The sequence below is a fragment of the Hemicordylus capensis genome, chromosome 3 (assembly GCF_027244095.1).
Source record: "Hemicordylus capensis ecotype Gifberg chromosome 3, rHemCap1.1.pri, whole genome shotgun sequence".
Taxonomy (NCBI): Eukaryota; Metazoa; Chordata; class Lepidosauria; order Squamata; family Cordylidae; genus Hemicordylus; species Hemicordylus capensis.
The window spans coordinates 7,852,547-7,873,014 of NC_069659.1; the positions used below are offsets into that span (position 1 = coordinate 7,852,547).

General features: G+C 49.8%; 1 protein-coding gene across 2 annotated transcripts in view; it reads right to left on the reverse strand.

The window, feature by feature from the left end:
- Positions 1-13,480, reverse strand: part of MAP6 (microtubule associated protein 6) — a 60,825-nt gene extending 47,345 nt beyond the window's left edge. The window contains exon 1 of one of the 2 annotated variants that reach the window (XM_053308670.1): positions 11,658-13,480. In XM_053308670.1, the coding sequence (XP_053164645.1) occupies positions 11,658-12,493 (836 nt within the window). In that variant the 5' untranslated portion in view covers positions 12,494-13,480. The remainder of the gene's footprint in view (positions 1-11,657) is intronic. The other variant, XM_053308671.1, reaches the window with a different exon arrangement.
- Positions 13,481-20,468: the final 6,988 nt, after the last annotated feature.

Below are 20,468 nucleotides of genomic sequence, written 5' to 3' on the forward strand. Positions count from 1 at the left end.
GTTAGCAGAGCGAGCACTCCGCTAACCCAGGCTTCCTGACCGTGTATTGCCACCGCGCAAGTCTGCGCCCTGGCAACACACGAGGAGACCCCCCATCGGGAGGATGCAAGCAGCCTCCCAGGCTCGGGGGTCTCTCCAGTATGCCCTGCGCGCTCACGCAGGGCATCCTGGAAATTCTGGGGGCCGTGCGGCCCCTGATCCCCGCAGCCCCTGCCGGCTCCGTGATGGAGCCAGGAGTCGTGTGGTCGGACGATCTGGCTGCACAGGTTGCTGCCTTGATCATCTGCGGGGAGAGCGGGCTAAGCCTGCTCTCCCCACAGAACCCCCTCTGGTGGGTCTCACTGATTGTGAAATTAGCCTCATTGACAGGATGTTAACAAGGGGAGGGGGGAAGTATACAACAGGCATGAGGAAAGTGATAAATACTTGGATATCTGGTTTTGGAGTTGTCTGAAAACTAATTATGCTATTTAAACCCAGAAGTCTTCTAAATCCACCTTTGCTTTGCTTCTTTAAAACCAATCCCCTTTCCCTTCTTCCTATTTATTTTTGATTTATCTCGGTTTTCTCTCATTTATTTTAATGCCTGCACTTAGTATGCATAGCGTTTGTTTTGCAGAATTAATAGAGGGTGGAAGGGACCACTTTATACAATTTGGAAAGGGGTGGGATTAAAAGGGAGGGCTGAGATTGGCTGGATAAATCAGGGCTTCTCAACCTTGGATCCCCATATTTGTTGGACTACAACTCCCATCATTCCCAGCCATATGGCTAGAAATGATGGGAGTTGTAGTCCAACAAATCAGGGGACTCAAAGTTGAGAAGCCCAGAACTCAGTGAAACTTCAAACTGTTCTGAAAACAAAATAGAATTTAATTACACTTAGAAAAAGGAACAGTCAACATCCTGAACAGAAAGCTGCTGGCCTATCTATATATTTCTCTTAGGCGTACCCATCGCTAATCCCATGTGTGGCAGCTCTCGCGAGAGTTCACAAGCAGCTGCCCAGATAGCAACGGGGATGGGGGAGAAAATGGTGGTGGCAGCTGGCTGGCTGGCCGGTGGGCAAAGATAACAGCAGTGAATGGGACTGGCCAGCCAGCCAAAGTAAATGGGGGGTGGAGGTGGGCAGGGAAGAAGACAGCCAGGGGTGGGTGGGGGAAGAAGGTGGCAGGTGGGTGGGTTGGCTGGCAAAAAAGTGGTGGCAGGGGTGGGGGGGAAGCGGTGGCGGCGAACTAGAGGTGCAGATGCTCTGTGCCCAGCCCAGCAGTATAATTCAGACCATGCTGCCATGTATGGCTATAAAGACAAATTAAGCAGCCAGAAACAGAAGGGACCCAAAGAAGCTGGAAGACACCCGTCAACTTTCCAATTTGTGCAGAGCACTCAAGGCCCACCTTGAGGCAGGGTTGCCAATCTGTACCAGACCCAGAGAAATTGCGCTTGAACCCTGTGGGTGGGTAATTGGGCTCCCCAGAGCCTTTCATTGCTGCATTAACGTATTTCTCACAGCACCCTTGCAGGCCTCTCGTGACACCCTAGCCTGCCTCAGCAGAGCATTGCGTAATTCCTGGTTATCTAACCTGGGACATTCATACCCTGCCAAGAGATGGCACATTTCATACCAAACAAGTCTGTCCTGCCCTCAAATGCCATTCATTAAACACACAAACAAATATTCATGCTCACTTTGCATGCAGAGTTTTGACTACATGCTTTTCAGCAGGGCTCTAACCTGTAATTGTCTAATTGTTGAGGTGCATATATTTTAAAAAAACACTTTAAATATTTTCATTATAAGTCGTTCAGGTGTGATTCTAGAACAGCTAGTGGCAAAAAACATAATGAGGGGAGAGAGGATTTTGCTGTATGTTAAATACTTAAGGAAGTAAGGTAATTAATGTTAGTTTATTTACCTCACTAATGAAGCTTACTTGATATTTTCGAAATTATGCAGAAAATGGGTCAGATTTCTCTTTGAAAATATTCTCTTTTTGGGTTAGGCCAAGCCTTCCAGTCTAGTATCCAGGCTAGTTTTCTCCTCCTGTCCAAGACCATGTGGTAGGAAAGACTCAAGTGGGGAGAGAAACCAGTGCTAGACCAGCTGAAATCTGCAGGGGAGATGACCCAGCACCCCACCACACACCAGGGGTCTGCACGGAACCTGGAGGTGGAGGGAGGCTCCTTTAAAGCACCTACCTCCCCGCCATGTTTCCCCCTCTGGTGCTGCTTCAAAAACTGCTGTCACAGGGTGGCTCTATCCCTCTTGCTGCCCTGATCCGCATCATACCAGAAGTGGCCTGCGCACGTATTACGCTGACCGGGGAGGCAAGAGGGTATACAGCTGCCCCGTGCCAGCGGTTTTTGAAGCAGTGCCAGAGCGGGAAGTGTGGCAGGGGAGGTAAGGACACCCTCCCTGCGCCTTAAAGGAGCCTCCACCCCCGCGTTCGAACCGGTTTGAACGCCGGTTTCCGAACCGGTCTGGCGATCTAGGAGCAGAATGCCGAACCGGTTCATGCACATCACTGTTGCACACATGGTCTCACCCAGCCCAGTTCCTGGCCAGGAAGGACGCTCAGGAAGCTGGGCTCCTAGGGGGCTGGAGGAGTCTCCTCCCTACCAGACTGCACTGGCTTCTGCTGCTTGGTCTGGGGCGGAGGAGTGAATGAATGAGGCTTCTTTAAACAAGGGAGGCCTTTTACTTTGTTGCAAAGTTCTAGTCTGGTGGATGGGGGAGCAAAAGGGGGAGCAGGAAATATTTGGGGGGAGAGTACCCACTATTCCTTGCTATCTTCGGAGTCATCCCTTAAGTCTTTATAAAAACTGCAGCGGCAAATACCAATTTATAAGAGTTCTTTCAGGATAAGGCCTGCTACGTCACATGTAGGCGATGGGAGATCTGAGACATGGTCTAAGAAGAGGGAATGCCCTATTCAAGATCTGCCTGCTGTGACACATATATGAAGATGGGAGACATCATCTTAGACAAGGCACAAGAGGGGAATGCCTCTTCTGATATCAGCAATGACACATGTATCACCTTAAAAATGAAGTATGTTTTTTTTACTTCAGACCTCTTTTCCCCCCCACTCATACACAAATTTATGTGTATGGCTGCCAGTCTATTTCCAAATACAATTTAAGGTGCTGGCTATTTCCTTTAAAGCCCTAAATGGCTTGGGCCCCGTGTGTCTTAGGGCTGAATCTACCCACCTGACAAGGTCAGCTGGGAAGACTCTGCTCTACGTACCAACAGGCAGGGCCTTCTCAGTTGCTGCCCCCAAGCTGTGGAACGGTGTTCTCAGCTGAGACCTGCATGGCTCCCTCTCTCCCAACCAATAGGAGGAAAGTGAAGACTGCCCTTTTCCCCCAGGCTTTTGGCCAATGAGCTGTCCTTTGCTCTTTTTAAATGGATTTGTTCTTTTTAAAATGTTATAAAATGCTCTGAGCCATTTCTGAAAGATAAAGCCAAGTATGCACTAGGGGCCTTATCATGACACATAGAGGCCCTAAGCTATGACAAGCTTGGAGGCCTCCACAGCATCACAAAGCAATTATTATTCTAACAAAAAGGAGAATGAAAATAGAAAAAAATAAAGCTTTTTTTTTTAACTGGGCAAAGATGCAATGAAAAACTAAGCCTATTTGCATTAGGAATACCTTTAAATGAAAATGCATTATGTAAAACGTGAAAATTAGTCATTTTCGTATTTTTAAAAAACCATTGTGAGGTCCCTCATTAATGTAAGGCCCTTCTTATTTTTGCAGGTGGCAACCCTAAATATAATTAGGGTTGGGCTTAAGGCCAAAATTCTAAACACGCAGACAGGCAACCCAATCTTGTATGTGAAGTTGGAAATAAGTCCTACTAAGTTCAGAGGAAGTCACCTTAAGTGATGCAGCGGGAAAATGCTTGACTAACAAGCAGAAGGTTGCCAGTTTGAATCTCCGCTGGTACTCTATCGGGCAGCAGCAATATAGGAAGATGCTGAAGGCTATCATCTCTTACTGCGCGGGAGGAGGCAATGGTCAACCCCTCCTGTGTTCTACCAAAGAAAACCACCGGGCTCTGTGGGCGCCAGGAGTCGAAATCGACTTGACGGCACACTTTACCTTACCTTAAGTTCAGAGGAACTTATTCCCCCAAGTGTGTTTAGGGTGGCAACTTGAATCAGAAATGAACTCCAGTAAAGTCAGCGTGATTGGTGTCTTCCATGTTTACTTATTTTTCAAAATGTATCATTCATATTCTTTTCATGCCGGTTGTCCCCTTTGCCCTCTCTCTTGCAGTCTCATTGCATCAGACATTAAATCTGTCATGCCTTTCACTGCGCAAAGCACAGCTTCATGCAAAGCTTCATGCAAAAGGTGTGATCATTTTGGCAGACATCAGCCTGAAGCTTGGGGACCTTCAAGTGCTTCCCACCCACGTCCCCCATGCATATGCAAACTGCCTTCTATGGAGCTAGCCACTGATCCATCTAGCTCAGTCCTGTCTATTCCGGAAATGACTCTACAACATCTCAGACAGAAGGAAAGAAGGAAAAGAAATAACAAAAGGAAGGAAGGAAGGAAGGAAGGAAAATAACACAAGGAAGGAAGGAAAAGGAAGAAAAAAGAAAGAGAACAAAAGGATAAGAGAGAACGAAAGATGAAAAAAGAATGAAAGAATGACTGATTTTTAAAACCAGAGAAATTTTCCATCTGGTTCCTAAAACTGAACACGACTACAGTCTGGATCTACAACTCTGTCTTTGCTTATAGACTTGACTCCAGTCCCCAGCCTTGGAGGCATTACATTACGCTGCTTCAGAAGGCTCAGCAAGGGCACTGAAACAACCGACTGAGCTCCCAGAGGAACTGTCCCTGCCAGCCGGCTCTCTCTGGTGCCTGAGTACAGCAAGAGGGGAAAAGGGAGATCGGGTATCAGTGATGTTTGAGTTTAAAATCCCGTCCTGGTGGACCCAAATATCCAAAGGCAGGGAAAGGCATAAACTGATACTACCATTTGAAAAGAAAAGAAAAATAGAAAGAAAAATGAGCATAACACATTCTATTCTTAGTTTTGAGGCTAAAAGAAGCTGGCTAATATTTCAAACCAGACGGCAGATCCTGGCTGCGTGGCCCCCCTGCTTCCTTGGTTTATTAATCCTGCTCTCCTTCGAAGCTGCTCTGCATATGATCTCCACTTTTCATCTTAACAACACCCCTGTGCAGTAGGCTAGGCTGAGAGACAGTGGCTGGCCTCGGGTCACCTAGTGAGCTCTAGAGCTGAGCTGAGATTTGAACTCAGGTCTCCCCAGTCCTAGTCTGATGCTCTAAGCACTACATCATGTGGGGTCCTGCAGCCTTCCTGCCCCCTCAGCTTCCAGTCTCCTGGCCTCTAGAGCTGCTTTGCTTTTCTATATCCTTTGGCTCAAAGGGAGTAGAACAGCCACAGCAAATCCCGTTTAAGCATTAGAGCCAGAAGGGATCTTGAAGGTCTTCTAATCCACTTCCTTGCTCAGTGCAGAACTCTGTGGCAGCATCCCTGACATATTCCCACCCAGCTTCTTCTCTGGAAACTGCTAGAGAAGGTGAGCTCACCATTGCATGAGGCAGACGGCTTCATTGTCAAAAGGCTCTTCCAGGCAGGACATTTCTCCTAATGTCTGGCCTAAAGCTGCCTCCTTGTCATTTCAGGCCACCAGTTCGAGTCTTGCCTCCATCATCATCATCATCATCATCATCATCATCATCATCATCATCATCATCACCACCACCACTCATCTCTTTCTCCTAGCGGGGCTTCATGTTTAGGCCAGAGCTGGAAACCAACATGGTGGTGGAAAGGAGACAGAATGCCTTGCCGGTCCCAGACCATAGATTCTAAAATTACAGAGCAACACTGCTGCAATTCAGAAGTTCTGTGTTTAGCTGTTGCCCATATGGAGGAATGCCTGGGGTCATCACGTGTCGTGTGGCCAGTTCCATTACGGAAGAAGGATAGGACAGAAAGACAATAATGGATTTTGGTTGTCCCATTTTTTTTTAAAAAAGAAGTTTTTGCTATCATCCAGGTTTATGGCGAGTTTGTGGCAGTGAAATGCAATCCCTGCATTTAGAGGGTAACCCATACTCATGCCAATTACAGCGACGAAAGGGAGACCTGCTAGAGGTTGATAAAATTATGCATGGTGTGGAGTGACTGAATACAGAGAAGTTTTTCCTCTCCGCTAGAACCAGAGATCATGCCATAAAACTGAGTGCTAGAGATTGAGAACAAAGGAATCTCAATCACATAATTAAGCTATGGAATTCTCTGCCATGGGATGTGGTGATGGCCATTAGCTTCGATGGCTTTAAAAGGGGCTTAGACAAATTCATGGTCTATGAGTGGCTATTAGTCCTGATGGCTATAGACTACCTCCAGGCTCAGAGGCAGGATGCCTCCCAATAAAGCAGCAGGAGAGAGGGCCTGCCCTCCCCTCTTGCCTGTGGGCATCCCAGAGGCATCTGGTGGGCCTCTGTGGGAAACAGGATGCTGGACTAGATGGGTCTTGGGCCTGATCCAACAGGGCCGTTCTTACGTTCTGGGGAAAGCAGATTCTGCTGGGATGAAGAAAAGACAGAAGATAACATTGGTACGAGGGGGACATCAGAAAGGATAGTACCTGGTGCTGGGGGATGGGGTAGTGGCGTTTTGCAACAAGAAATCGCATCTCCTGCAATTCGATTCAACAAGGCACTTAAATAAGACCCTTGTGGCAAGGGGCGGGCAGGGCAAACGGGTACTGCATGTGGCGCAGCAAAATGTTGTGCGCCAGCATTGCTGGTTGGCCACCATGGGACACAGGATATCGGACTAAATTCTGCTTTGACCCAACTAGGCTCTTTTTATCTTTTAGGGATGGTGGCCAAGACCCTGGGTCTTGCATTTCTTCCCCATTACAGGGGAGTAGCTAGAATTGAACGGAGGGGTGGGGGGTGGAGAGACAAATGCCTCAGAGCCCCTGAGGGAGGGGCCCCTCTGGCCGGGCAGCAGATCAGCCTTTGCTCCTCCCACACACACACACCTCCCCGCCTCATTGGCACACTGCCGGCACCTGATCGGAGGACTCGTCTTGGTTTCAAAAACAGACACGAGCCGTCTTCAGGAGGTATACATGTAGGTAGTAGGTCTATGTGTTATAGATAGAGAGAGAGATTTCTAATCCAGGAGAATGTGTGTGTGTGTGTAGGAATCCGTATGCATGGGGAATGTGTGTTGTTATTTGCAGAGGAGTGAAAGAAAAGGCGTGCTGAGAATGTTTTGGTTGTCACCCCGTCCTTATGGGCCTTCTGTAGCAGACTCTGGGGTGGGGAGGAGAAAGAGGGAGCCCCTCTTCACTTTTGTCCCAGGGCCCACTCCATCCTTGCTCCGTCGCTGCCCCATGAACTCATATGCAACATGGTCAGGTGGCAGTGAAGTTCCGTAAGGCCCTCGCGTCAGACGGTTCTTGCTCTGAGCCAGAATGCGGACCCTCCCCGTATTGGTCTCCTGCCCGTCTCCATGTGCCACAGGAGCAGCGCGATGCAATTCAGGGCCGAGGAAGGACTGGAAAGGAACTGAAGCAGGGATGGAAGGCGAAGCGACCGATGAGGACGCACACGAGGACAGTGGTGTGTCATTGGGAAGGATGCAGACCAGACGGCCAGGGGGCGGGGGTTGAGGAAGGCTGAGCAATCAGGGGAGATGCTGGGAAAGTGCTCAGTAAGAAAGGGAAGGAGTAAGAGGAATTCCCAGCTTGCAATGCAGCTGGCGACTGGCACTGTGCAAATTGCAACAATGCTGGAACAATGCTGGGAAAACATGTTCAATGTCACTTCTAGTTTGACCCTTAGAAACTCCTAACCGAAGAATGTAAGAGCTACCTTGCTAGCCCAGGACAATGTCTATCTTGGGGTGACCAATTCTGAACTAGACAGACCTGAGGCTTTCAGCGGTTGTTGGACTACAGCTCCCATCATCCACTCCAACAACCTCTAGAGAGCCTCAGGTGGGCCACCCCTGGTCTAGCCAGTTCACAATTTAGATTCCAGTTGCAGCCAGGCAAGGAAGCTCAGAAGCAAGACATGAAGACAATGATCTTTGCAGTTTGTTCCCAGTACTCAGATACACTGCTTCTAGACTTGGAGGTTCCTTTTAGCTTAGCAGCTGTTAACAAACCCATTCTTCATGAAGTTGTCTAATTCTTTTTCAGAGCTGTCTATGCTAGTGGCCATCACCACATCTAAGAGGGATGGATTTCATCAGTTAATTCTGTACTGTTTGAAGTACTTCCTTTTCTCAGGTCTAAACTTGCTGCCAGTCAGTCGATGAGTGAGTGACACTCTCCACTACCAAGTTCTAATATTACAATAGCCTGCATGAACGAGAATTCCCTTCTGCCACACACAGTATTTTCCTTTGGTCCAGTCCCAAACAACTAGGAGTGCAACAGCTGAGTCTAGAAATGTGTTCAATTAACTGATGAAGAACACGCTGAGTTAGGGATTCTCAAACCTGGGTACCCAGATGTTGTTGGATTACAACTCCCATTGTAATGGAGGAGGAGAGCTGGTCTTGTGGTAGCAAGCATGACTTGTCCCCTTAGCTAAGCAGGGTCTGCCCTGGTTTGCATTTGAATGGGAGACCACATGTGAGCATGGTAAGATATTCCCCTCAGGGGATGGAGCTGGTCTGGGAAGAGCAGAAGGTTCCAAGTTCCCTCCCTGGCAGCATCTCCAGGTAGGGCTGAGAGAGACTCCTGCCCGCAACCTTGGAGAAGCCGCTGCCAGTCTGTGTAGACAATACTGAGCTAGATGGACCAAGGGTCTGACTCAGTATGTGGCAGTTTCCTATGTTCCTATCATCCCCTGACACAATGGCTGAAGGCCAGAGATGACGGGAACTGTTTTCTACCAATATCAGAGGATTCAATTCAAGTCTGAGAACCTTTGTGTTGAGTGATTTTATAACACCCCCAATTAATTCTGCGGCTCATTAAACACACACAAAAAAACATTATTCTCAGAACAAGTACTTTTTAAAACCCCCATGGAATTAGCACCATCTTAGAAGAGGCATTCGCTGCTCTCTCTCACAGACAGAAGGGTGGGCCTCTTTCAAGGTTATATGACATGTGTGTTTCACTTAAAGACAGAGACAGTATGCTTCCCCACCTCCCAGAATGACCGTTTTACTCATAAGTACATTTTTGCATATGTAATAGATTTTTTTAAGTAATTGAAACACATACAACAATTAAAACTCATACGATTCATTAAGATTTCTTTAGTGGGGTGACAGCCTGACAAGCAATCCCACTCCAGGATCTCAGGTAGGAGTTGGGGAAACATTCTAGAAGGCTACATCCAGCCAGTGTTGACAGGTTTGGACAAGCACTAATTGGTTTTCATGCAGACCGGCAGCTCTGCCTTCTACCCTAAATTGATACTCTTATAAAAATGTTTGATTTTTATAAGAGTATTTTGTGAAAAGATCCAGGTGACCGAAAAAACAGTTCTGAAGACCGCATTTTACCTGGAATGAGCCTGCCTCATATATCTTTGCAAATTCTTACACATTCTCTCAGAATCGGATGATATTTAAACACAGAGTTTGGAAAATCCAGTTCAATTGTTATAGCAAATTGCAGGTCCTCGTGTGTGTGTGTGTGTGTGTGTGTGTGTGTGTAAATCATGCATCAGCACTGAAATCCAAGCCTAGTACAACATTTCAGAGGCAAATCTGATATTTTCAAACCCAGAAAATGTATTATACTTTTAACGCAAGCAACAACAACAACAACAAAATGTTTTCTTTGATGGTGATTTTCTTTGATCAACACTTAGATAAACCCACCTGGATGTTCTTTACAAACTCACAAACATGAACTGCACAAGAACACAAGAGTAAAAAGCTATGAACACAAAGAACTTATGGGAGGAGAGCTGGTCTTGTGGCCACAAGCATGAATTGTCCCCTCTGCTAAGCAGGGCCCACCCTGGTTTGCATTTGAATAGGAGACTACACTGTAAAATATTCTCCTCGGGATGAGGCCAGGGGTAGAGCCACCACTGCGTGAACGGGTTCAAAGAACCCAGACCACCGCTCCCAGGGGCCGCGCTTCGCACCCCAGCAACGCCCCCTGCGTCTGATGCCAGATGTGGGGGCTGTGGTTTAGCTTGCAAATGAGCCCGCAAGGTCTCATTTGCAAATAAAATCAGCCAGCGCCGCACTTGCAGCATGGCTGGAGTGGTTCTCCCTGCCTGAGCCACTCCCGGCCATGCTGTGGATGCAGCGCTGGCCGATCTTGCTTGCAAACAGGGCCCCGTGGCCCGGTTTGTGGACTAAATTATGCCCTGCTGTGTCTGCCATCAGACACTAGCGTCTGACACGAGGGGGGGGGGGCCTGTGGCGGTGGGCTGAACCTTGGCCGCCGCTGGCCTCCCTCTGCCACTGGATGAGGCCGCTCTGGGAAGAGCACCTGCCTGCTTGCATGCAGATGGTTCCAAGTTCCTTCCCTGGCAGCATCTCACAGAAAGGAGACTCCTGCCTGCAACCTTGGAAAAGCCACTGCCAGTCTGTATAGACAATACTGGGCTAGATGGACCAGTAGCCTGACTCGGTTGAAGACAGCTTCCTATATTCCTCCCTCCAAAAGGCCATAGGAAGGCATGAGATTTCCAAATGGCCATTGGCCATTCAGAAATCCCATGCATTCCATGGCCATTTGGAAGGAACCAGGGTTCTCCTTGGGCATCCCCAGTCATTCATTCTAGTACATTCTCTAGAGCAGGGATTCTCAATGCTGGGTTCCCTGACGTTATTGGACTTCAACTCCCATAATCCCCAACCAAAGGCCACAGGGGCTGGGGATTATGGGAGTTGAAGTCCAATAACATCTGGGGGCCCGATGTTTAGAATCCCTGCTCTAGAGCACCTGCCTGCTTGCATTCAGAGGGCTCCAAGTTCCCTCCCGGGCAGCATCTCCAAGAAAGGACTGAAGGAGACTCCTGCCTTCAACCTTGGGGAAGCCGCTGCCACTCTGGGTAGACAATCCTGAGCTAGATGGATCAAGGGTCTGACTCAGCAGAAGGCAGCTTCCTATGTACCTATAAACTACCTTATATTGACTCAGGTCCATCTAGCCGAGTGGTGTGACTCCCCAGCAAGGCAGTGGCTTGGCAGTGACTCTCCAGAAAGGGTCTTCCCTAAGATCTGAGACCCGATAACTGGTGATGCCAGATAGGGAACGCGGAACCTGGTGCATACAAAGCGTGGGCTTGGCCACTGAGTTATGGGCTCCTCATTCAGACAGGTGCAGGAGAACTTCCTGGTGGACTGTGCCAGCGGGGTTAGAGCTGCCTGTCTCCCACAGCTGCCGCCTGAGGTGGCCCCCGCCCCCCCGCCTCATGGTAGAGCCGCTTCTGACTGGGTGGATACCCAGGAGATGAGACCAAGACCTATAGCCAGGAGTTCTCAAACTGGGGTGCCCAGATGTTGTAGAACTCAAACTCCCACCAATGACTGTAGGCCCTTTTGACTGCGGGTGATGGGAACTGTAGTCCCACGACATCTGGGCACCCAAGTGTGAGAACCTCGGATTAGGCAGCAAGTCCGGCTTAGCCGGGAAAGCGTTTTGGATTCTCACCTGTAGGAGGACGTGCTCACCCTTGCCGTTACTTCCTCCTTGATCTGCCGGTTCAGAGCGTCCACCGCTGCTCTCCCTTTGCTGCCCTCCAGTGTCACGGAGAACCCCGCCGCCGGCTTCTGCTGCTGCTGCTGCTGCTGCTGGACCCCCTCCTCAATGAGATGGACGGTCTTCTTGGTCTTCTTGGTTCTTCCTTCTTCGGGCCTGGCTGCCTTGGGCTCCTCTTCTTTCCCTCCTCGCTCCTCCTTCTCTTGGCTCACCTGAGCCTTCCTCCTCCTCTCCTGGCTGCCTGATCTTTCCTTGGAGCCTTTCTCCAGGTCCACGGCAGGGATGGTCATTGCCTTCGGGATCCAGGGGTGGTCTCCTCTCTTGGGGATGGGCCAGGCACAGAAATCCTTCTGGTACTGGGTCCTGTTCCCAAAGGGTGTCTCCGAAGGATGGTATTCATTCCGGGGCTTACAGCTGGCCTCTGGCCTCTGCACCTTCCAGGCCTTGTAGTCCTGGCGCATCACCGACTCTTCCGTGTGGGCCTGCCCGGATTTGTGGAGGCCTCCCGAAGGAGCCGTGGGGGCATGGTCCACAGCCACGGAGGTCGCCCTGGCAACTGCATCCAGGTCACCGCCAAGGGCAGCAGGCTGGGTCTCGATGGCAGAGGAAGGGCGTGGCTGCTGCTGCTGCTGCTGCTGCTGCTGCTGTTGCAGGACCACATGAGTCCCTGGGATGTCAGTGGCCTCAGAGTACTTGGTGAAGACCAAAGGCACCGCGATGTCTGCCTTGTCCAGCTGGTTCCAGAAGCGGGCGATGCAGCACGCCCGGGTGATGCACGGCCAGGCCATCTTGTCGGCCTGGCCCAGCCCCTCCCCCGCCTCCACTCTGGAGCACCAGCTGCCCCTAACCCTCCACACAGACAATGAGCCCACCAACTCTGCAACTCTCCAGGCCCAGCTTTACATCACAGATGCCGTTTTGCAAAGGTTTCTTTTTGTTTTGTTTTGGGTAGAGATGCACAGATCCAGTCCTGTGTGCCACTCACGGAGTCGGCCCTACTTCGAAAGTTGGGGCGGGGGGGGGTGTTCAATTACTTAAAAAATAATAATAATCTGCACAGTTCTAAAGGAGAGGAGCATTAAGAAAAACAAAACCCACCCGCAAAACCTGCCCTTGGAGGACTGAGAGTTGATTAATTCCCCCCAACCAGAATGGTGGCGGTGGGCGGCGGTGGGGAGGCAGCAGTGAGTAGGTAAAGAAGCCACAGAGCGCAAGTCTCAGAGCAGAGACACGCGTTGATTGCGAAGGGGGAGACAATAAATCTTTCCCCCGCCTGCTCTCCCCAGCGTCGGAAACCCGAAGAGAGGCTGCAGAGCGCTGCAGGATTCCCGGGTGACTTCGGGCCAGCAAGCAGCACCCAGGATTCTTCCCGGGAATCCAAGGCGCGCCGGTCAGTGTCCGCGGGACTGTCTCACGGCCGAGACGGGCGGCGATGTCTGGGCGGAGAACTGGGGTGGGGCGGTCGTCGGGATCTGTCCATGCAAGCCCACCTCTCGGCGTCCGTCTCGGCGCAGCAATCTCGGCCTCCTGGATGGCCCGACCGGCGGCAGCCCAGCGGGCAGCCCGGCGAAGACGGAGAGGGCACGGCCGCCGCCTCTGCTCACGGCCAGGGCCTCCCAAGCGCAGCCATCCTCAGCAGCAGCAGCGTCCGACAGGAGCAGCAAAGGCGGGCAGCATCGCGCGGCGGCCGCTGCAGAGAAAACACGACCCCACCCAGCGGAGCTCCCAGCCAAGGATGCTGCTGAGAGAGGGAGGGGGGAGGAGGGAGGGGAGGGCAGGCGATGCGGTCGGATCACCTGCCTCCGTCAGCACGCAAGCGCCTGCGGGGGGCGGGAGGCGGAGGAGGAGGAGAGGAGGAGGCAGCAGCCATTAACCTTTTCCATCCTAGCCAGGCGCTGGATGCTTCTAGGTGCCCTGCGCTGGGCTCCGTTCCGAAGAAGGGGCTGAGGCGGCCGTGTAGCTCAGCGGGGAAGACGAGAAGCATCCGTTTGGCGTGCAGAAGGTCCCCGGTTCGATCCCCGGCAGAGCGCGCGGAAAGAAGACTCCTAGCCTGGAACCTTGGAGAGCTGCTGCCAGTCAGAGTTGCCAGTCCTGCGCTAGAGGGACCCAGGATCTGACTCGGTATCAGGCAGCTTCCCGTGTTCACACCCAGCAGGGCTGTGCATCGGAGTTTGAGGAGCAGCTCCATACTTAAAGGGGGCAGGCGAAAGATACCTTTTTGGGGGGGGGATATACTTTGGGGATTGAAGATGTGCGTTGCTGGGTTTGGCAGGGGGGAGTCCTTAGATGCTTGTGTGGGGGATGACCCATAGCAGGGAGGGACATCAGAGATAGTGGAAAGGCCTTTGGCCCAGGCTACCTGCAGCAGGCTTCCCATGGCCGTGGCCACCTGGCCAAGAGCTGAGGGGGTGGGAGGGACTGTACCACTTTGGACTGCAGGTGGGGGATACCAAATGGAATGATACCTCCTCCCAAGGAGAAAGAAAGGCACCCTACTTGCCCATAGAAATATGATGTGCAGATGGGACGTCTGGGGGAAATGTTCAAGGCAAGCCCAGCCCTGGTGCAGGGGTGGCAACTTGTGCCATGTGCTTAAATGTAGAGGAGCACTCCAAGGTGGCATCTTCCATCTATAGTCTGAAGTGGTACAGTCCAGGGTCTCACCTCCTTCTGCAGCAGGTCTAGGCCAGACCTGGGGTGACCTTGAGGATTCTGAAATCTTCCCTAGAGATGGGGACAGGCTGGGCTGGGGGCCCTGCAGAGCGCAGATGGATGTCTTCCTTCCATAACTGATCAACACTCATCTTTTCTTTAGAGGCTTCTCTCCATCCCACTCCCCACTCCTCTAAAAAGGAACATAGGAAGAAGCTGCCATATACTGAGTCAGGCCATTGGTCCATCCAGCTCAGGATTGTCCACACAGACTGGCAGCAGCTTCTCCAAGGTTGCAGGCAGGAATCTCTCTCTCAGCCCTATCTTGGAGATGCTGCCAGGGAGGGAATGTGGAATCTAGATGCTCTTCCCAGAGCGGCTCCATCCCCTGAGGGGAATATCTTACACATGTAGTCTCTCATTCATATGCAAACTAGGGTGGGCCCTGCTTAGTAAAGGGGACAATTCGTGCTTGCTAATGGCGCAGTGGGGAAATGACTAGCAAGCCAGAGGTTGCTGGTTCAAATTCCCTCTGGTCTGTTTTCCCAGACTATGGGGAACACCTATGTCGGGCAGCAGTGATATAGGGAGATGCTGAAAGGCATCATCTCATACTGCACGGGAAGAGGCAATGGTAAACCCCTCCTGTATTTTACCAAAGGCAACCCAAGGGCTCTGTGGTCACTAGGAGTAGATGTTGACTTGATGAAACACTTTACCTTTACCACAAGGCCAGCTCTCCACAATCCATGGGGGTAATTAGTAGCCACAAAGTGAAATAAAATAAAAAATAGATCCATGGTCAGAGAAAGAAGATATGGGGCAATAAAATCCCATCCAACTTCTGTTTATTTATACATTTATATTCTGCTCTTCCTCCAAGGAGCCCAGGATGGCGTGCATGGTTATGTTTCTCCTCACAACAACCCTGTGAGGTAGGTGAGGCTGAGAGTGACTGACCCAGAGCCACCTGATGAGTTTCATGGTTGAGCAGGGATTTGAACTCGGGTCTCTCTAGTCATAGTCCAACACTCTAGCCATGGAACCGGAACCGGAAAAGCTAATTCGGCTCAAATCCGAACTGGATTCGAGCCGGTCCGGATTCGTGCACACTTGAACTGCACTTGGTTTGGGTCCGAACTGAGCTGGTTCAGAGGGCCCGGAGGCCTACTGGTAAAGGGGAATCTGGTAAGGGGGAGCAAAGGGGGGCAGATGAGGCCAGGGGAGCTTCCATTAAAGTAGAGCAGGAGGGAGGGAACTTATAATGTACCTTGGAAATGCTGCCAGTGGTGCCAGAGGGCCTCACCCACCCCCGCCGGCCTCCCCCTGAGTAGGCAGGGCCAGTTTGGGCCTGGTTCAGGCCTCTGTGCAGGCTTGTAGGTCACTAAAATGGCCTCCACACAGGCTTGGAGGCCATTTTAGTGACCGTGCCTGTGCAGAGGCTTGAAGGGGGCCCCAATGAGTCTACTTAGGGGGAGGCTGGTAGGGGTGGGGTGAGGAGCTGCCGCCCCTCTGCCCACCAAACCCCCTTGCAACTGCCGCCGCAGCCACCCCCAGAACTTCTAAGGTTCATTTTAACTTCTCTCCCTCCTGCCCTATTTTATTATTTATTATTATTTTATTATTTTTATATCCCGTTCTTCCTCCAAGGAGCCCAGAGCAGTGTACTACATACTTGAGTTTCTCTTTCACAACAACCCTGTGAAGTAGGTTAGGCTGAGAGAGAAGTGACTGGCCCAGAGTCACCCAGCTAGTTTCATGGCTGAATGGGGATTTGAACTCGGGTCTCCTCGGTCCTCAGGTCGAACCGGGTCTGGTTTGGTTCCATCTCAGACCAAACTGGGCCCAGTTCGGTTCGACCCAAGCCTTTTGAACTGTGCCAGCTCAAAGCCGAGCCTGGCTCAGTCTGAGCCAGCTCACATACCCCTACTTATCAGTGCCAAACTTGACAAGATGTAGGAGAGCCATGACTGGGTTGTCTCATGTCTTTCTCCACCCCAAGACTTTATTTATTTCTAACACTTTTATTCCACCCTTCCTCCAAGTTGCTTATAGGGAGCTGCCTTCTACTGAGTCAGGCATCTCATCCAGCTAGCCCAGTATTGTTCAGTACTGACTGGCAGCAGCTCTCCAGGGTTTTAGATAGGAGTCTTTCCAGATCCTCACTGGAGATGCCAAGGATCGAACCCGGGACCATCTGCATGCCAAGCTGGTGCTCTGCCTCTCAGTGGCAGCCCTTCCCTTAGCTCAAGGTAATGGGTATGGTTAATTTCTCCACTGTGCCATTTTATCACAACAATCCTCTAAGGAGGTTTGGCAGAGAGAGAGAGAGAGAGAGAGAGAGAGAGAGAGAGAGAGAGAGAGAGAGAGAGAGAGAGAGAGAGACTGGCCCAAGGTCATCCAGTGAGCTTCATGGCTGAGTCAAGATTTGAACTCGGTTCTCCCCACTGCACCAACAGCTGGAGAAGGGCAAATCTAATGCCGGTGGCAGCAATGGGGGAAGAAGGCTTAACCCTTTCTCCTCCACAATCCCTTAAAACAAAACTATAAAAATACACAATTAAAATATTAAGCTAAAATATAAAAACATGTGTCTGACTAAAGATTTAAAATACAAGCATAAAAGAACCATACAGATTACAATATACAAAGAAGCAGCAGTAGAGGCAATCATATAAAAGCCTGGGTAAAACGCTTTTAAAAAACTGTGATGTATTCTACCCAAGAAAACCGCATGGCTCTGTGGTCTCCAGGAATCAACACCGACTCGACAGCACAACTTTACCATTACTTTAATGACCAAATACTGCAGGGAAAATGTTTCCGCAGGTCTGAACCCCAGTCAGAAATCTTGGGGAGGGGATAAACTTTGCAGCACTCCCTGGAACCAAGTTATGGAGGGCCAATACGTATGTGAGGGGTGGGGGTGGGTGGGTGGTTTGGGTGGGGACTGGCATCCCCCTGTGGCTGTATCCCATGCCACAAGGGATATTTTGAGTGTGGGAACAGAGGGAGCTGCCTCCTACCGAGTCAGGCCCTTGGTCTATCTAGCTCAGGATTGTCTTCAAAGACTGGCAGCGGCTTCTCCAAGGCTGCAGGCAGGAGTCTCTCTCAGCCCTATCTGGAGATGCTGCCAGGGAGGGAACTTGGGACCTTCTGCATGCAAGCAAATGCTCTTCCAATGAGCGATGGCCCCATCCCCGGAGGAGAATATCTTACAGCAGGCAGCACTCACCCAAATGCAAACCAGGGTGGACTCTGCTTAACCAAGGGGGCAATTCATGCTCACTACTGCAAGACCACCTCTCCTCTCCAAACCATGTCTGATCCAAGCGTCTCTGTTCCTCATTCCCACATGCATTGACACACAGAGGTTCCAGTCACACATTGCCAAGTGACTTCACATACATCCATGCTTGTGGCAAAAGTGTTCTCCCAAAAGAGACTTTCCCTTCAGTATCCATGTTTTGAAATGGTCTTCTTGGGATATCTGGGAGAATGTGGCAAACAGAAATTGTACCATGATGTGAGGCCTTATCAAAACACGATTTTACCACCTGGATACTGAAGGGAAATCAACTCATCGTGGTTTTTCCACCTCAAAAGAGAAGGTCAGTCCTGCTGAGCCCTGTTCACACGGGATGTTCAACATTCGTACAATCTATGTACAGTGTATACAGGTACAGATCTGTGTTCACATGTTATGTTGAACACAGGTACACTCCCTATCTGTACTTTGCATTTGAGGGGCCTATAACCAAGATCACTTTTTAAATGAACACAGGGTTCAGCCATTCACACAAACACATTTACCACTATACAGACATTTGAATGCAGGCACAAAGTAATATCTGATTAGGGTTTCTCTATCCCCCTCTTGTTCACACCTTTTTTCATGGCTCTGCTTCTATGTCCCATGTACATATGATCCCAGTTCTTTCTCTCATTTGCGCCCACAAGGGATGGGTTGAACATCCTCAACCCAGAGTATCCAGAGTGACTTCCTTGCTATTCTCTCTGGGCCAAGAACATTAACCTGGACTGCAGCTTGGTTCTGGATTAACCTCATAGCCATATGTCAGGGCCTGGAGATTCATACCACAGTCTTAAGGTTTTGAGTGGGTCATCGTCATCATCATCAAATATTTATAAACAACATTTCAACAAAAAGAGTTCTCAAAGTGGTTTTCACAGAAAAAGGCATGAGAAGATTTCTCCCTGTCCCCAAGGGCTCACAATCTATTAATTATTTTATTTTATTTAGTTAGATTTATATGTTGCTCTACTCCCATAGGACTCAGGGCGGCTTACAAGCAATAACATACAAAGCAACACAGTTCTATAAAATACATCATACATAACATCATAACCACAACCCCATACAGTACTCATTACATGACATCATAACCATGGATTACCAGATCACTCTACGACCAGCTATCTCAGCGACCGAACACCCGACGGAACATTTCCGTCTTGCATGCCTTACGGAAAGCCAACAAACCATGGAGAGCTCTGATATTATCTGGGAGACCATTCCATGGAGCCGGGGCCACCACTGAGAAGGCCCTGGCTCTTGGCGATTGCAGTTTAACATCCCTAGGGCCCGGGATCACCAAGGTATTACTTTGGGCCGATCTCAGGACCCTGCGAGGGACATATTGAACAAGGCGGTCCTGGAGGTATGGAGGGCCCATATCGTGTAGGGCTTTAAATGTTAAAGTTAATAAACAAACATACAGTAGACACCAGCAACAGCCACTGGAGGGATACTGTGCTGGGATTGGATATGGCCAGTTGCTCTCCCCCTGCTGAATATAAGGCAGTCACCACTTTAGAAGGCGCCTCTTTACTCAGCCATCATTTATTGCATATATACACACCAATCAAGGCTTTCAGTTTTTATTTATTAAATCGTTTCTATTGATTGATGACATGCCGTCAAGTTGGTGTTGACTCTTAGCGACCCCATAGATAGATTCTCTCCAGGATGATCTGTCTTCAGCTTGGCCTTGAAGGTCTCTCGGTGGTACATTCATTGCTGTCATAATCGAGTTCATCCACCTTGCTGCTGGTCGTCCTTTTCTTCTCTTTCCTTCAACCTTTCCCAAGATTGTGGACTTCTCAAAGGAGCTGGGTCTTCGCATAATGTGTCTGAAGTATGATCATTTGAGCCTGGTCATTTGTGCCTCGAATGAAAATTCAAGACTGATCTGTTCTAGGATCCATTTGTTTGTTTTCCTGACTGTCCATGGTTCATTTCTATACCACCTTCCAAAAAGATCTCTAGGCGGTTAACAGGAAAAAAACAACACAATTAAAATAACAAAATTAAAACTTACTAAGAGAATCATTTCTCTTAGTAAGTTTCCCTATGTAAGTTCTCTATGAGAGCCAGCGTAGTGTAATGGTTAGAGTACTGGACTAGGACCGGGGAGACACGAGTTCAAATCCCCATTTAGCCATGATACTAGCTGGGTGACTCTGGGCCAGTCACTTCTCTCTCAGCCTAGCCTACTTCACAGGGTTGTTGTGAAAGAGAAACTTAAGTATGTAGTACACCGCTCTGGGCTCCTTGGAGGAAGAGCGGGATATAAATGTAATAATAATAATAATAATAATAATAATTTCTGTCTCACACACACACACCATAGAGCAGTGGCAGAGTTTATGCTTTGCATGTTAAAGTTTCGATCCCAGTATCTCCAAGTAGGGCTGGAAGAGCAAAGGCCCTTGACTGTGATAACAACAACAACAAATATTTATATACCATACTTCAACCAACATTCTCAAAGTGCTTTACATAGAAAAATAAATAATACATAAATAAGATGGTTTCCTGTCCCCAAAGGGCTCACCATCTAAAAAGAAACACAAGGCAGAGGCCAGCAACAGCCACTGGAGGGATGCTGTCCTGGGGCTGGATAGGGTCAGTTGCTCTCCCGCTGCTAAATACAAGCGAATCGCCACTTGAAGAGGTGCCCCTTTGCTCAGTTAGCAGGGGTACTGAGAGCCTAGAAGGCTGCTGTCAGTCAATGCCGGCAGTACTGACCTAGATGGAGCACTGGTCTGACTCAGTATATGGCAGCTTCCTGTGTTCCTAATTAGCGG